Source organism: Buteo buteo, chromosome 10 (assembly GCF_964188355.1).
Source record: "Buteo buteo chromosome 10, bButBut1.hap1.1, whole genome shotgun sequence".
Taxonomy (NCBI): domain Eukaryota; kingdom Metazoa; phylum Chordata; class Aves; order Accipitriformes; family Accipitridae; genus Buteo; species Buteo buteo.
Genome location: NC_134180.1, coordinates 12415588 through 12428708, shown reverse-complemented (window position 1 = coordinate 12428708; position 13121 = coordinate 12415588). Strand labels below are relative to the sequence as shown.

The 13121-nt window shown below is 39.8% G+C and overlaps 1 protein-coding gene across 2 annotated transcripts in view; it reads left to right on the top strand.

The window, feature by feature from the left end:
• Positions 1-201: 201 nt before the first annotated feature.
• EDEM3 (ER degradation enhancing alpha-mannosidase like protein 3) overlaps positions 202-13121 on the top strand; it is a 31327-nt gene continuing 18407 nt past the window's right edge. For both annotated transcript variants that reach the window (XR_012652006.1, XM_075038683.1), the window contains exons 1-6: positions 202-528; positions 2848-2893; positions 7295-7395; positions 9995-10034; positions 11497-11609; positions 12325-12478. Coding sequence is in view for 1 of the 2 variants with exons in the window: in XM_075038683.1 (XP_074894784.1) it covers positions 356-528; positions 2848-2893; positions 7295-7395; positions 9995-10034; positions 11497-11609; positions 12325-12478 (627 nt within the window). In the remaining variant the exon portion in view is untranslated. The remainder of the gene's footprint in view (positions 529-2847; positions 2894-7294; positions 7396-9994; positions 10035-11496; positions 11610-12324; positions 12479-13121) is intronic.

Below are 13121 nucleotides of genomic sequence, written 5' to 3'. Positions count from 1 at the left end.
GGCGCCACTGCGCCTGCGCGCCGCTCTCCACCCCACCCCGCCCTTCCCGCCTTTCCTTTTGTCCACGTCGCCCTCTCCGCCCGGCGTCTCGCTGCCGTCACGTGGCGCCGCGCGCCCTCCCGCCTCGCGGCGCTCTTGTCCCGTTCCTATTGGCCCGGCGGGGCGGCGCGTGCGGGGGGACCCGGAAGCGGCGGCGCGAGGCGGTTTCCTTGGCTACGCCACAGGAAAGCGGAGGGCCGGTCCCTTCCGCCTGTGCGTCGGTGCTGGGAGCCGCGGCCGCCGCGCCGGGAGGGGCGGGCAGCGGGCGAGATGGGCCGGAGCCGGGCCTAGCGGCAGCGGGCAGGCGGCCGCGGCCATGAGCGGAGCTGCGGGCTGCCAGGGCGGCGGCGGCGGCGGCGGCGGCGAGCGGGGGCACCGCTGGAGGAGGCCGTGGAAGCTCCTGGCCCTTGGCCTGCTCTCCGCCTCCTCCGTGCTGGCGGCCGCCCCGGGCGCCGGGGCCATGAGCAAGGAGGAGAAGCGCCGGTTGGGGTGAGTGCCGCCGCGGCGGGCCGGGCCGGGCCGGGAGTGGGGCGGCGGGCGGGAACGGCGGCGGCGCCGGGTCTCCCTCGGGACCGCAGGAGCCTTGTGCGGCCGGGGCGGAGGTCAGCGGGGCCCGGGCCGAGCCCACCGCCTGCGGTGGTTTTGCGGTGCACGGGCGTCCCCTCGCCGCTCAGCGGGCCCTCGCCGTGCTGGGGCAGGGGGATCCGCGCTACTCCCGGGGGTTGGGTTGGGCATGGCGAGTGCGGATGTGACCCTCGCCCGGCAGAGCTCCGGGAACGTCTCCCCTGTCCCTCCCTCCCTTCCCGCCCCCGCCCCCCCCCCCCCCCCGAAGACTCTACGAGATGCGTGGCATCGGTCTCCCATCAATGTTTGAGGTGCGTATGCCAGAGCCGGGCTGGTACCTCGGGTCAAGCCGCCACAGCTATTTGGGGCAGGCAGCCCCTCACCGCCTCTGCTGCCTGTGGGGTCAAACCCTTCTGCCATATGCTTGGGAGCTCCAGTCTTGAAGATTGCAGCCATTGGTTGCGGGTAATTGTGGGTAAAAGTGATCAAAGGTGAATGTAAACCCATAGTCAGTTGGCCTAATTATGGCTATGCCTCTGGAGCATGTGAGTGTTTAGGAGTCATAAAAAGGGTGAATGTTTGCACATGTTCTTGCCTGGTTACTGTATATAAGGTAAGCTGCTTTGGTGCCCCACACATGTACATGTAAGAAGGTGATTCTCTTTTAGTATAGTTTTTGGTCAAAGGCTAAAGATTATAGTATAGGTGGCAATGTATTGCACTGCATGGAGTAGGATTTTTTTTAGACAAATATGTAATCAAGCATATCATGTTCTTGGTACACTACTGGGGCAGTTTTGTCATCATCCTCTTCTCATCTACTGGTCAGCTGCACAGAATAATGATGTAAAATGTCTGCTGGAGAAACACTCTGGATGCTCTTACAGTTATTAATCATTAGGTATAAGTTGATATGTAACTCTGATGATGTTTACAGTTACTGGGGTTTTCCATCTGGGGTTCTCAGGGTACTTGTGTATATAATGTTTTGTATGTTTTCTTCATGTGACTACATAAGGACTTTAAAATTCATTCACTAATTGGTTTTAAAACTTTTGCATTTGTGACTTGCACTCACTGTATCATCTGATGTCCCAGGCATATGCAATTAATATCTTGCCACAGTTTTTGTTTGGGGGCACTGAGACGGGTCATTCCTGAATAACGGCAGGTAATCTGTGTATTTATTTAATGACAAGATCATGTCAGTCACAGAAATTATTTCAGAAAATGCCCTGTAAATGTAAGTTGCGTATAGAGAAATAGAAATTTTAAGAAGATTTCTGTATGCTATATCACTGAACAGCATTGTATGCTTAGTTCATCTGGAGATGGCACTTGTGTGCCAAACCCTGGGGTTTTGTCCACTGCAACAGATCGCAGAACTACAGGCTGAATGTAGTCTGTGAAGTACCTGAAAAAAGCATCACACTCTGCTCTTTTGATGACTTAATGCGTTTGATGAGTTAAAACTACTTCTTAAATTTCCAAGTCATTGAACTAAATCAGATATTTAGAGTATAATTGTGGTGTTCTTGTTTCTTTTATGTTCAGTCTTATCAGCAAAGACTGTGAATTATGTTGATGGTAGCTTAGAAATTAGCATGCTCTTTTGCCTTGCAAGGCTCCTCAGTAAAAGAGTGAGAAATGATTGGAAGTAGTGCTGTCTCAAAAAAACCCAGTGCTTTTTTATATAGTAGTGTTTCTCACCTTGACAGCTTTTCAAACATGTAAAATAAATGTATCTACAAGGGTTTTCTTTAGTATTTGCTTGCCAAGACTTCTAATGCTAGGAAGAGGTGTACCTCATAACTTATGGTCCTTTTCTGAATCACAGACAGGAATTTGTGCTGTGTCAGTTGGTTTTAGTATTGGTGATAACAAGCAGAACATAATTCAGTTTTCTGTTTTTTGCTGAGCATGGAATGTGTCCCATCTCTAGCTTTAATGGGTTGGTGACATCTACAGCTATTTAAGGGGAAGCACAGGAGGTTGAAAGAAATCCCCAAATAGTTCATTTCATGTTAGGTGAAGAAATAGTCTTTCCTTTCTGCGGTGAATGGAAGTAGCCGAATTAGGAAAAATTATTATGCTATATTTCATTTACTTGAGTAGAGTACGTTAGTAGAGGACCTGTTACTGATATTCAGATATTAAAGTGTAATACATGTTGCTGTTCTAAGATAGTATGTTAAAGGCCATTGTGAAGCAGACCGCTAATGCTTTTTCTTTTTTCTTTTTTAGAAACCAAGTGCTCGAAATGTTTGATCATGCATATAGCAATTATATGGTAAGTAAAACACTTGTTTGCTTAATTTTTTTGGAGTTGTTATTGCTGACCTGGGAGAGAAAGCAACCTACAGTACCTGACATTCTAGAGAAATAGCAGGGAAGTAGGGGCGAAAACAAAGCTAAAATAAATAAAAGCACCTGTATAGCCTTTAAAAAGAAGCAAACAAATGTTACTTTCAGGAAGAGCAGTGTCAGGAGGTTTATGATGGCTTTCAGAATCGTAGCTAGGAATTGCTAGTGGTCACTCTGTTAATCTGTGCCTGATCTTCCTCAAACCAGTTTATCTCAAGTCAAGCTATGAACTGTTTTCATCTTTGGTAAAGTATTTGGTTTGAAATTCCAGATGCCTAAAAATATGAGGTAAAGGAAGCTCAAGAAGAGCTGTCTGTAGTCATCGAATTCTGGAGAACACAAATTGTTCTTACTTATTTTGTAGGTAAAATTTATGTACAGTATTTCTTCTGTGGTAAGATATGTTAGATGCAGTTTGGTAGCTCTTTTGCAAACAATGTTTGTAGAACAAAGTAGAACAAAAAGGGGATCTTGTGTCATATCTACACATTATAGTCTCTTCTGAGTATGTGACTGTCACATGACAGTGAGCCAAACTCACTATAGTTTCTGTTAATATGACTTGTGATTTTCTGTGCAGGTGTCCTCATGTTCTGGATATGTGAGCCATTCTGCACTCTAATAAATCTTGAAATAAGTTAGCTTAGTTTAGATATGATTAAGAATAAAGAATTACTTAGAGTGGACTGACTTTCCTCAAGTAATAATTACTTTCAAATGTGCTATAAGTAATGCAATTCTGAGGAGAAACTGTAAATGTGAATAAGATAAATGTAAACTCAGTAAGAATGCATCTTTTATATTAACAATCTTTTTATACATCCTCTGTGGCTGTTGCAGAAACCCCTCTCTTTTAAGTTGCACCAGTTCCTGCAGGACAAACTCCTGTCTCTTGACAGTGTCTTGCCACATGTCCCAGTTTCTGTATGATGGTTTAACGCTTTCATATGTAATACAAGCTTAAAAGCTTGTGAGTTACAAGTTTATGCAGTACCTGAGAGTTATAGAACTCTAGAATGGATAAAAAGCCAAGCAACAGTATTTTCAAAGTGGGTGTAGTTTTTAACATTAGCTTTTGCTTTTGACACCTTAGCAGTTTAACAAGCATCAGGCTTTTTTGTGATAATTTGTAATTACTTACTTGGGACCTGGTTCCCTGAAAAACACTTGGCTTGAATTTCCCATGGCATTCTGAAGTAAAAGCTGTTACCTATTTGGCAAAATTAGATAGAATGTTACATGCCAGTAGACAGGATCTGTGCTTCTACTGTTCATTGTGTGATAAATTGGTAACTGGTAGGTGTCTTACTACATCTGAAGCAAGAAAATTCTGGATGAAAAAGAATGACTTCAGCTATCCTGGAAACTTTGAAGCCAAAAGGATATTTACTTGCCACGTATGCCAGAGCACTAAACAAACAGAGAAATATGACTTGTTTGTTTAAAGTAAAAGAAAAGATTAGGGTATCAGACTTGATTCTGACAGCAAGAGAATTAAGTATTTTTGCAGCTGCTTTTGAAACAGCCAGCTGAAAAGTTTTGATTTTCTGTTTCTATTAATATGCATTTTAGACATGTGTATTTAGAAGACCGAAAATTCATGTTTGCATGCAAGAGGGGAACTCCCTTGTCTTTTTTTTTTTTTTTTTGGTTGCTACCAGGAGATTTGAGTAAAAAGCTGCTTTTTTTTTAGTCCTTCAGGATTTTTTTTTCTTGACTGTCAGAAAGAATATGTGAAAATGTCAGTCACTTGAGGCCAGCAGGTATTTCTTGGTTTACAGCACTAGTAGTGATGTGTCTTTTTTCATTATTCAAGTACTGTGCTGCCTTGAATGTACAGTCCTGACATTAGGCAATACAATCATCTGTTCAGTCAGAATGTGTAGAAATTCCAAAGTATCTGTTGAGCTCCCTTTGTATAGTATCTTCCAGAAGTATGTTTATTGTAACATTTGTGCCATGTTTTATATTTAATGGCTCTTGCTACCTTCCTTTGAGGTTACTTGAAAGGGGAGAAATTACAAGTTGGGAAATCACTTGATCCAGTAGCCTTTCCTGCTCTAGACAGAGAATAAGCAAACTTTTATTTTTCAAAGTGCTTCTAGTTCCTTATGATTTTGTAAGACTAAAAGTCTATTTTATCCAGAATTTTTATCACCTTTTTTCTCTCCATAATTTAAGCCAGAGATCTTAGTTTTGACTTTGCTTTTGTCATGTACTTTTTTAATCTGTTTTTCTGAATACTTTGCACGGATATTCAGAAACATCTGAGCCATATTAAAATGATCTAGATTCTGGCTTTTGTAGTTGAACTTGAGGAGAACAGAGAGTCGTGCAAAGACCAAAACAGTTGGGAGAGTGGTAGACAGGGAAATAAAACATCAGTTTCAAAAGAAGTTGCTGTAAGAGCTGTTTATTTGTGGATGAATGTTCCTTCTTTTCCTCTTTATTTCATGTTTGAATATAGATTATTTTTGTACTGTGTATTTGGAAAGACTTTGAATGTGTTTACTTGCAGTTTCAGTGCAGTTATTGAACTTTTTTTATCCTGCCACACGTTGGTTCTCCACTAAAAGTAAAACTGGAAGGCACAGTACAGCGTCCAGTTTCCTGATGTAAAAGAGAAACTCCGTCCCAAATCACTTGTATTGGGCTTCTAATGGAGAGGCAATTTCATGCGTGTTTGTTGAAATTAGATATATTTAAGATTCATCTTTATTAATGTCAGTGGCCACTGTGAAAATTTTTCAGTAAACGTCTCCTATTGCACAATGATGTATTTCAAATTTGTGTCTGTTTCATTTGATATCCCATTTTAGTGGTAGTTTAAACCTATGAAACTTGCGTTGACTTGGGAGACAATAGGAAGAACAGGCCTTTTATTCAGTGTGCCTGACTTAGGCAATGGTGCCACTCCTGTTATTTCTGACTGACTGACAAGAAATAATATTACAATACTTTGCAATGCTTGCTTTGCAGAGTGCTTTTTCTAGAAATATGGAAAGTAACTGTTGCTTTTCCAAAAAAAATCTAGCAATGTCTCTCTCTCTCTTTAAAAAAAAAGTTATATTTGTAAAAGGCTCAGTCTTGCTAGGCTTTTTTGTGAGCGTTATCTTTTGTTATGCCTTGTGTAGTGATTTACCAGTTTATTATTTTACCTTCTAAGTGAGTTCTCTTATCTGTCACTGAGTGTGACCCTGAGTTGCTTGTGTTCACTTGGAAATGTTTCCAAAGTGACTTCAAAGTCTAATTCACACTAATTTCTCCATGAAATACCAGCCACTTGATAATGCCTGCATTAGCTTTAGGTTTTAAACTCATCTTTGAGATGATAATTCCTGCCTAAGAGACAATATAGGAAATGTCATATGCACCTTGTTGCAGAAAGCACAGAATTACCTATTCAAGTTAATTTGTGGGGGTTTTTTTTGGATGTGCTGTTAGTTATTCCAGACTTTTCCGGGAGGTTGGAGAGAAAGAGGTCCTGTTGCTCTGTTCACAGTTTAATCATTTCCAGCCACCCAGCTGGAGAGCAGCTCAGCAGAAAAGGACCTGGGGGTCTTGGTGGACACCAAGTTGACCATGAGCCAGCAACGTGCCCTTGTGGCAAAGGCAGCTGATGGTATCCTGGGCTGCATTAGGCAAAACATTGCCAGCAGATCGAGGGAGGTGATCCTTCCCCTCTACTTGGCACTGGTGAGGCCACACCTGGAGTACTGTGTTCAGTTCTGGCCTCCTCAGTACAAGAGAGATACAGACATACTGGACAGAGTCCAATGAAAGGCGATAAAGATGATGAAGAGACTGGAGCATCTTTCCTGTGGGGAAAGGCTGAGAGAGCTGGGGCTGTTCAGCCTGAAGAAGAGAGGGCTCAGGGGGATCTTATCACTGTATATAAATACCTGAAGGGAGGCTGTAAAGATGACGGAGCCAGGTTCTTCTCAGCGGTGCCTGGTGACAGGACCAGAGGCAGTGAGCACAAACTGAAACACAGGAGGTTCCCTCTGAACATCAGGAAACACTTTTTTACCATGAAGGTGACTGAGTACTGGCACAGGTTACCCAAAGAGGTTGTGGAGTCTCCATCCTTGGAGACACTCAAAACTTGTCTGGACACAGTACTGGGCAACTGGGTCTAGATGGCCCTGCTTGAGTAGAGGGGTTGGACAAGGGGATCTCTAGAGGTCCTTTCCCACCTCAGAGATTCTGTGATTGTCATGCAGTTTTTTGGAAGTACAGTAATGGGGCTTCCTTTTAACCAGCTCTGAAGACTTGCTGAAATGACTGTAACAATTGTAACGTATTCCCTTGTTTTGTATCCCTACAGGAGCATGCGTATCCAGCTGATGAACTCATGCCTTTAACTTGTCGTGGACGAGTACGGGGTCAGGAACCAAGTCGAGGGGATGTGGATGATGCCTTGGGAAAGTTAGTGTTTGAAATGGTTACTGTCTCATGTGAAGATGTAGGAATCTAAATACAATTTGCAGCCCATAAAACTTGTTTGTTCAGTTGACATGTCCAGAAACTTACATTAGTAAGAAATACTTACTTTTATTGTTTCTTCCCATGATGTTAACTGATGTGAAATTGTACTTTAATCAGAAAAAGAGAATTGACCAGTGAATGAAATCCAAAGATAATTTTTTAAATCATTCTCCAAGTATTTTCCATAGGAAAGTGTTCCAAATGTGAGCTGACATTTATGGTATTAGTAAATTTGACTGCTCAATAGAGGTTATAAGGGTTAATTATCAGCTGCACAGAACAGTAAACTGTTACCCATTATGCTGACCTTATAAGTGATATTTAAAATGCCCCCCCCCTTTTTTTTTTTTGTAGAAAGGTCTCTGAAAACATCATTAGTCAAATGATTATCATGTGTGGTAGCCTGAGGCCTTTGCCAAAGTATAAAACGTTATTTCAGATATGGAAATTCTTCATATATTTTCTTTTACGATAACTTATAATACAAAGAACTGATCCTTTGGCCCGCAAAATATAGATTTAAGGACTCTTTCTCCATGTTAAATTGAACAATCAAAGACAAAGTTTAATTACTCTAAGTCTGGTTGTAATCGATTCCTTTGTTGTCTGTATGTGTGCAGTTTATGTTTATAGAGCAAATAGTTAACAACAAATATCTGCTGCCTTTTTTTAATTGGTCTAACTGCTTGGTGTCCCTAAGCAGAATAGTGTTAATAAAAGCTGAAGTCCTTGTCTTAAATACTACTTCTGTTCACACCATGATATTGAGCATGTCATTTTGGTTATTTTTTGTTATGTACAAAAGTTCCTTAGTCTGGAGATTCCTATATGAGCCTGTTGCTTTGGAGGTATTGAGAGATACAACTGATGAGAAAGAAGTGTCAAACAAATGTATTTTCAATCCTGGTCATGCATTCTTTTTAATGACCTTTTTCCCCATAGTAACATACTATCATTTGAATAAAAATACCATTCAGCCCCTTAGATGCATTGAATAGTGTAAGTATTTATTTATTATTTTTCTGTATGCATGGTTTTTTCTGTTCCTAATAATTAGATATATTAGTATTTATCAGATTTCTTATATAATCCTTTTTCTTGCCAGCTGGCTCATCAGTCATGTTCTCTACAAGCCTTGCAATCACAAAATGACAGGGTGAGACAGCTAGGTCGATTCTGTTTCCCTGGAGGGCTAGGGAGTATACTTGTACACCAGCCTTCCCTACAGCTGTGCAATGCATAATCTCCTCCGCTTTTGTATGGAAGAAGCTGTGTATTTGTTACACAGTTGTGCATAGCCGCTAGTTAATCTCTTTCTCTTGTAGAACGACACTCACAGGATGCTGTTATATCTTTACAAATTGAAGAAAATTATAATATATGACCACTTAATTAGAATTCTAATTATGCTCCATGCATAGTCATATATTGCCTACAGGGTCTAAAACATCGGGTACTTGCTTAAATTCTTGACATTTGTTCTTCAATAGGCAGTTATAACTGTTTCCCAAGGTTTCAATTTTAATACCATCCTATTCTGTAAAATCTGTTCTATGCGTGGTGTGTGTTTCTTAACATAAGAGCAATTTTATTGGGTTAGGCTAAAGGTCCACTCAGCTTGGTATGCACTAGAACAGGCCTAGAGAAGAATGTACAAACGGGACAAGCCTTATTGTGATATTCCTGTTTCCAATAGTATGGATCTGACTTGATGTTCTTTTTTTATGGAATAAGTAGGTTTTTATTTTAAGCCTGCCGCTTGCTACCGCTGGATAGCATCAGGTGAAACTTAACTGTGAGAAATAGTGAATAGCAGATTCTCATTCACTTTCTTCATGCCATGTGCAATTTTAAAATCTTTGTATAATGATGCTAAAGCTTTTGCAGGCTGAAGAGTGTTAGTCTGTTCACTAGTTCCTAGTACAGAAGCTGCTACTTGCCCTCAGCCCTCACTTACTGCCCTTTATTGTACCTTTTCCTGTTCCATTTTATCCCACATAGAAGTTTCATAACAAAGTAACAACATTTTCTTTAGTCTTTCACTGCTAATTTTAACATTGAGTTTTATTGCAACAAATGGCAGCTTTTTCTGAAGCAGGTAATTGGAGCAGTTTCTGGTAGGAGAAATTTAGCTTGGAACAATTTTTGATCTTCCTCAATCTTTTTATTGTTACACTTAGTAAGTCAACATTCTTTGTTTTTTGAAAAAGAAGGAAAAAAAGAGGTTGGAAAAAGACTTTGAACCATTCTACTGGGTTTTTTAGTAGGTTTGATTGGAGACTAGAAATAAAATTTAATTTGCTTACAAGAATTTTGAAAGCTTTGCAGTAAATAAAGGTATATTTGTAATCATAGCTTGTTCCAGTCAGCTCCTATTCTGGTCACTAACAAAGGGAAGAAACTTAGTAGGGTGTTATTTTCTAGCAGCTAGTGGTCTGTGAGAATTTAGTTCCTTCCATGGTATTGGTTACTATTAAAAATTATTTAATTTCTACACATACAAGTCTATAGTAAATCTGTTTTAAATTTTGTTTCATAGATTTTCACTGACCTTGATTGATACCTTGGACACTCTTGTGGTAAGTTTAATCTATTGATGAACTTTGATAAAACAAAAAGATTGGCTTCTGATGCTCAGACTTATTTTTAGATTTCTATTTTGTTAAATTATACATAAAAAATACTAATTTTTCTTCACCTTTGATCTCTGGCTACCTGTTTGAAGTGGCTATTGCTTGTAAGAACTTTCAAGGGCTGCGATGGTGGTGTTTGGAGTTTGTTGCAAAAAGAAAACTAGAACAGTTCCTTCACATTTCATTGATGCTTTCTTATCTTGCTTTTCTTGGGCACTAACTTAACAAAAAAGTATGTGAGTTTGCTTCTCATTATAGTTTAAAGCAACATGCTGACTTATAGGTGAACCCCTCTTAATAGCTACCGAATTAGTTTATGTTTTTAAATTGTACATACTTGTTTCATGGATGAATTTGCATGCACCTAAATATTTGTTAAAACAATGCAACCCTGGACATGTTTGCCAGGAAATGTTGCCAAACTTATTAGGTTCCATCTCTTATTAAAAGATTCCAATCTTTAATAAACTACTTTTTGTTAGATTTCAATCCCTTTGACATGTTTTGTCATCATAAGATAGAGTTCAGAAATCAGAAATTTTTGGCCATTCACATCTACAGGTAAATGTAAAAAGTTTTGAAAATCCTTACTGTGCTGATTTAGTGTGTGAATCATATAATGCTCTTTCTCTGACAGCTGTTCCCTTTTTATGATGTGCTTTGAGATGACCCTTGTCTCTTTAATCATGACCACAAATGTTGAAAATGTGGAGTCTGGAACTCCCAGTCTCTACTGGACACTCAAATGGATTATTGCATTTTATTTATTGTTTTCTTGTCTTAGAGCAGGATTAACACTTGTGGAATTTAAAGGCACTTATGATAACAAATTGGATAAGTCGGGAAGATTCTTAAAGTTCGATAGAACTAAAATAAAGTCAGTGTGAAAGAAAATCTGCAGGAAGTGCCTGAGCTGTTCTTCAGGCACAAGAAGGAAACTGTTGGGAGGAGGAAGGCTGCTAGGATAATTCATGGAACTTACGATGTGGCTTCTTAGTCTGTGGATAGGAGGGAGGCCTCTGTGAAATTGGAGGCATCAGAGCAGGCCAGTCTTTTCCCACTCTGCCAGCACAGCCTGCAGCCCACTGAGTCCTGTCATGCTACAGTTATGGCGTGCGAGTAGGGGAAGAAACAAACAAATAAATCCCTGGCTAATAGTTTAGGTACATTCTCAGTGACTTTATTCTTTGTGTACAGCTTTTATTCTCTTTTATGTATCTCATGAGAAAAACAATAATACTAATGTCTGTTTGCACTGTATCAGAGTATGCCCCTGCAGGACCAGAATATTAATCTAAGGCATGTTAAATGCTTTCTTTTTTAATTCATTGCATTTGTTCTTCTACACCTGAGTGTGACTGTATTAGCTGTGTTGGAACCTAAACGCCTGGTTACATTTGTATTCCAGGTGTTAAATAAAACCAAAGAGTTTGAAGAGGCTGTAAAAAAAGTAATAAAGGATGTTAATTTAGATAACGACATAGTTGTATCTGTCTTTGAAACCAACATAAGAGTCCTTGGGTGAGTAACTTTTATGTTTTCAAAACTTAAAAATGTGTGCTTTAGCTAAATGTCCTTAAGGCATACCTTTCTGTGCTATTTCACCTCATTTAAAACAGTTGTGGCTTTGTCAGCATAGCTCGACATGTGCCCTAAGAAACGTTTTAAAATGATAGACAGGAATTGATGCAGTGGTACTGAATCAAGTTGACCCCTATCTAACTGCTGCAGGCGTAGCTTTTTTGATTAAAAAAAAATTGTCCATGCTGAGGTAGCGGTGTTTTTTCTTAATGGAAACAGTTTTTAGACTGTTCAATACTTGATTTAATGGATAGAACAGTTTGATACTTAGTGTAATAGATTATTTCAGGGTGGAAGGGACCTCTGGAGGTCTCTAGTCCAACTTGCTGCTCAACACAGGGTCAGAGCAGGTTAGTTTTAAGCTATGATATGCAATTCTAGAGGTATTGGTTTGTTATTCTTGACTAACTATATTGATGAATCAGTGATTCCTCTACAGTTGAGGACTGAGTCATAAATAACATGAATTGCTCCCAAAATACTGGCAGCTAACCTTGATTCTAACTGGGAGTTGCGTCTGCTGAGCATTCCTGAAAATTAGGGCCATGTGAATATAGCACAGTTATGTACATAGTCATCTAAATAGTAGAAATTTTTGCATTGCTATTCAGATGAATATACCTTTTAAGATGTGGATAATTTTTCTTGTGTTTAGAGGTCTCCTAGGTGGGCATTCAGTAGCAATTATGCTGAAAGAAAAAGGTGAATATATGCAGTGGTACAATGGTGAACTTCTGCACATGGCAAAGGAACTAGGCTACAAGCTTTTACCCGCTTTTAACACCACTAGCGGTCTCCCTTATCCAAGAGTAAGTTCTCTCATTTCTGCAATTCAGGAATACTTCTGTAAGCAAAATTCTTGTTGTTTTGTTTTTATCTCTGTTTCTAAAATCACTTGTATATTTATGAAGTGTACAGAAAATCAAAAGCTGATAAATTGCTCATTTGTAGTATATGATACCTGGTATCTTAAAATAAAGTCTTAGGCACTCTGAATCTCTACATTTCCAGCTCTGAAAATTCTAATATACATTGTTGTGGGTAAAGAGTAACAAGAGAAATCTTGTCTAATCACTGTCTACTGATTTCTTGCTTCCTGCTACTGTAAGCACCACCAAGTAGCTGAGGAGAGTAATTTTTGTTTTGGTGCATATCTCTCACTAAGACAGTGAAAGAGCAACTTGCAAGCACATGCTTGTGAATTTAGCACAAAACTGATTAATCTTCATGGTCTACATCCACATTTTTATAAGAGAACAAAGGTAGCTGTAACCTAAAAATATTCACTTAATGTAAAAAACTTTCATCAAATTCAAACAAAGCATGGTACATGGTCTTTGAATGACAGAAAACTACTTCCAGTGCACATCATCAATTGAGTTTGTGAGATGTAGTTTTGATTGGAAACTTCCCCATGAATTAAAAATCTAGGCTCAGTAAATAAGCATTTTT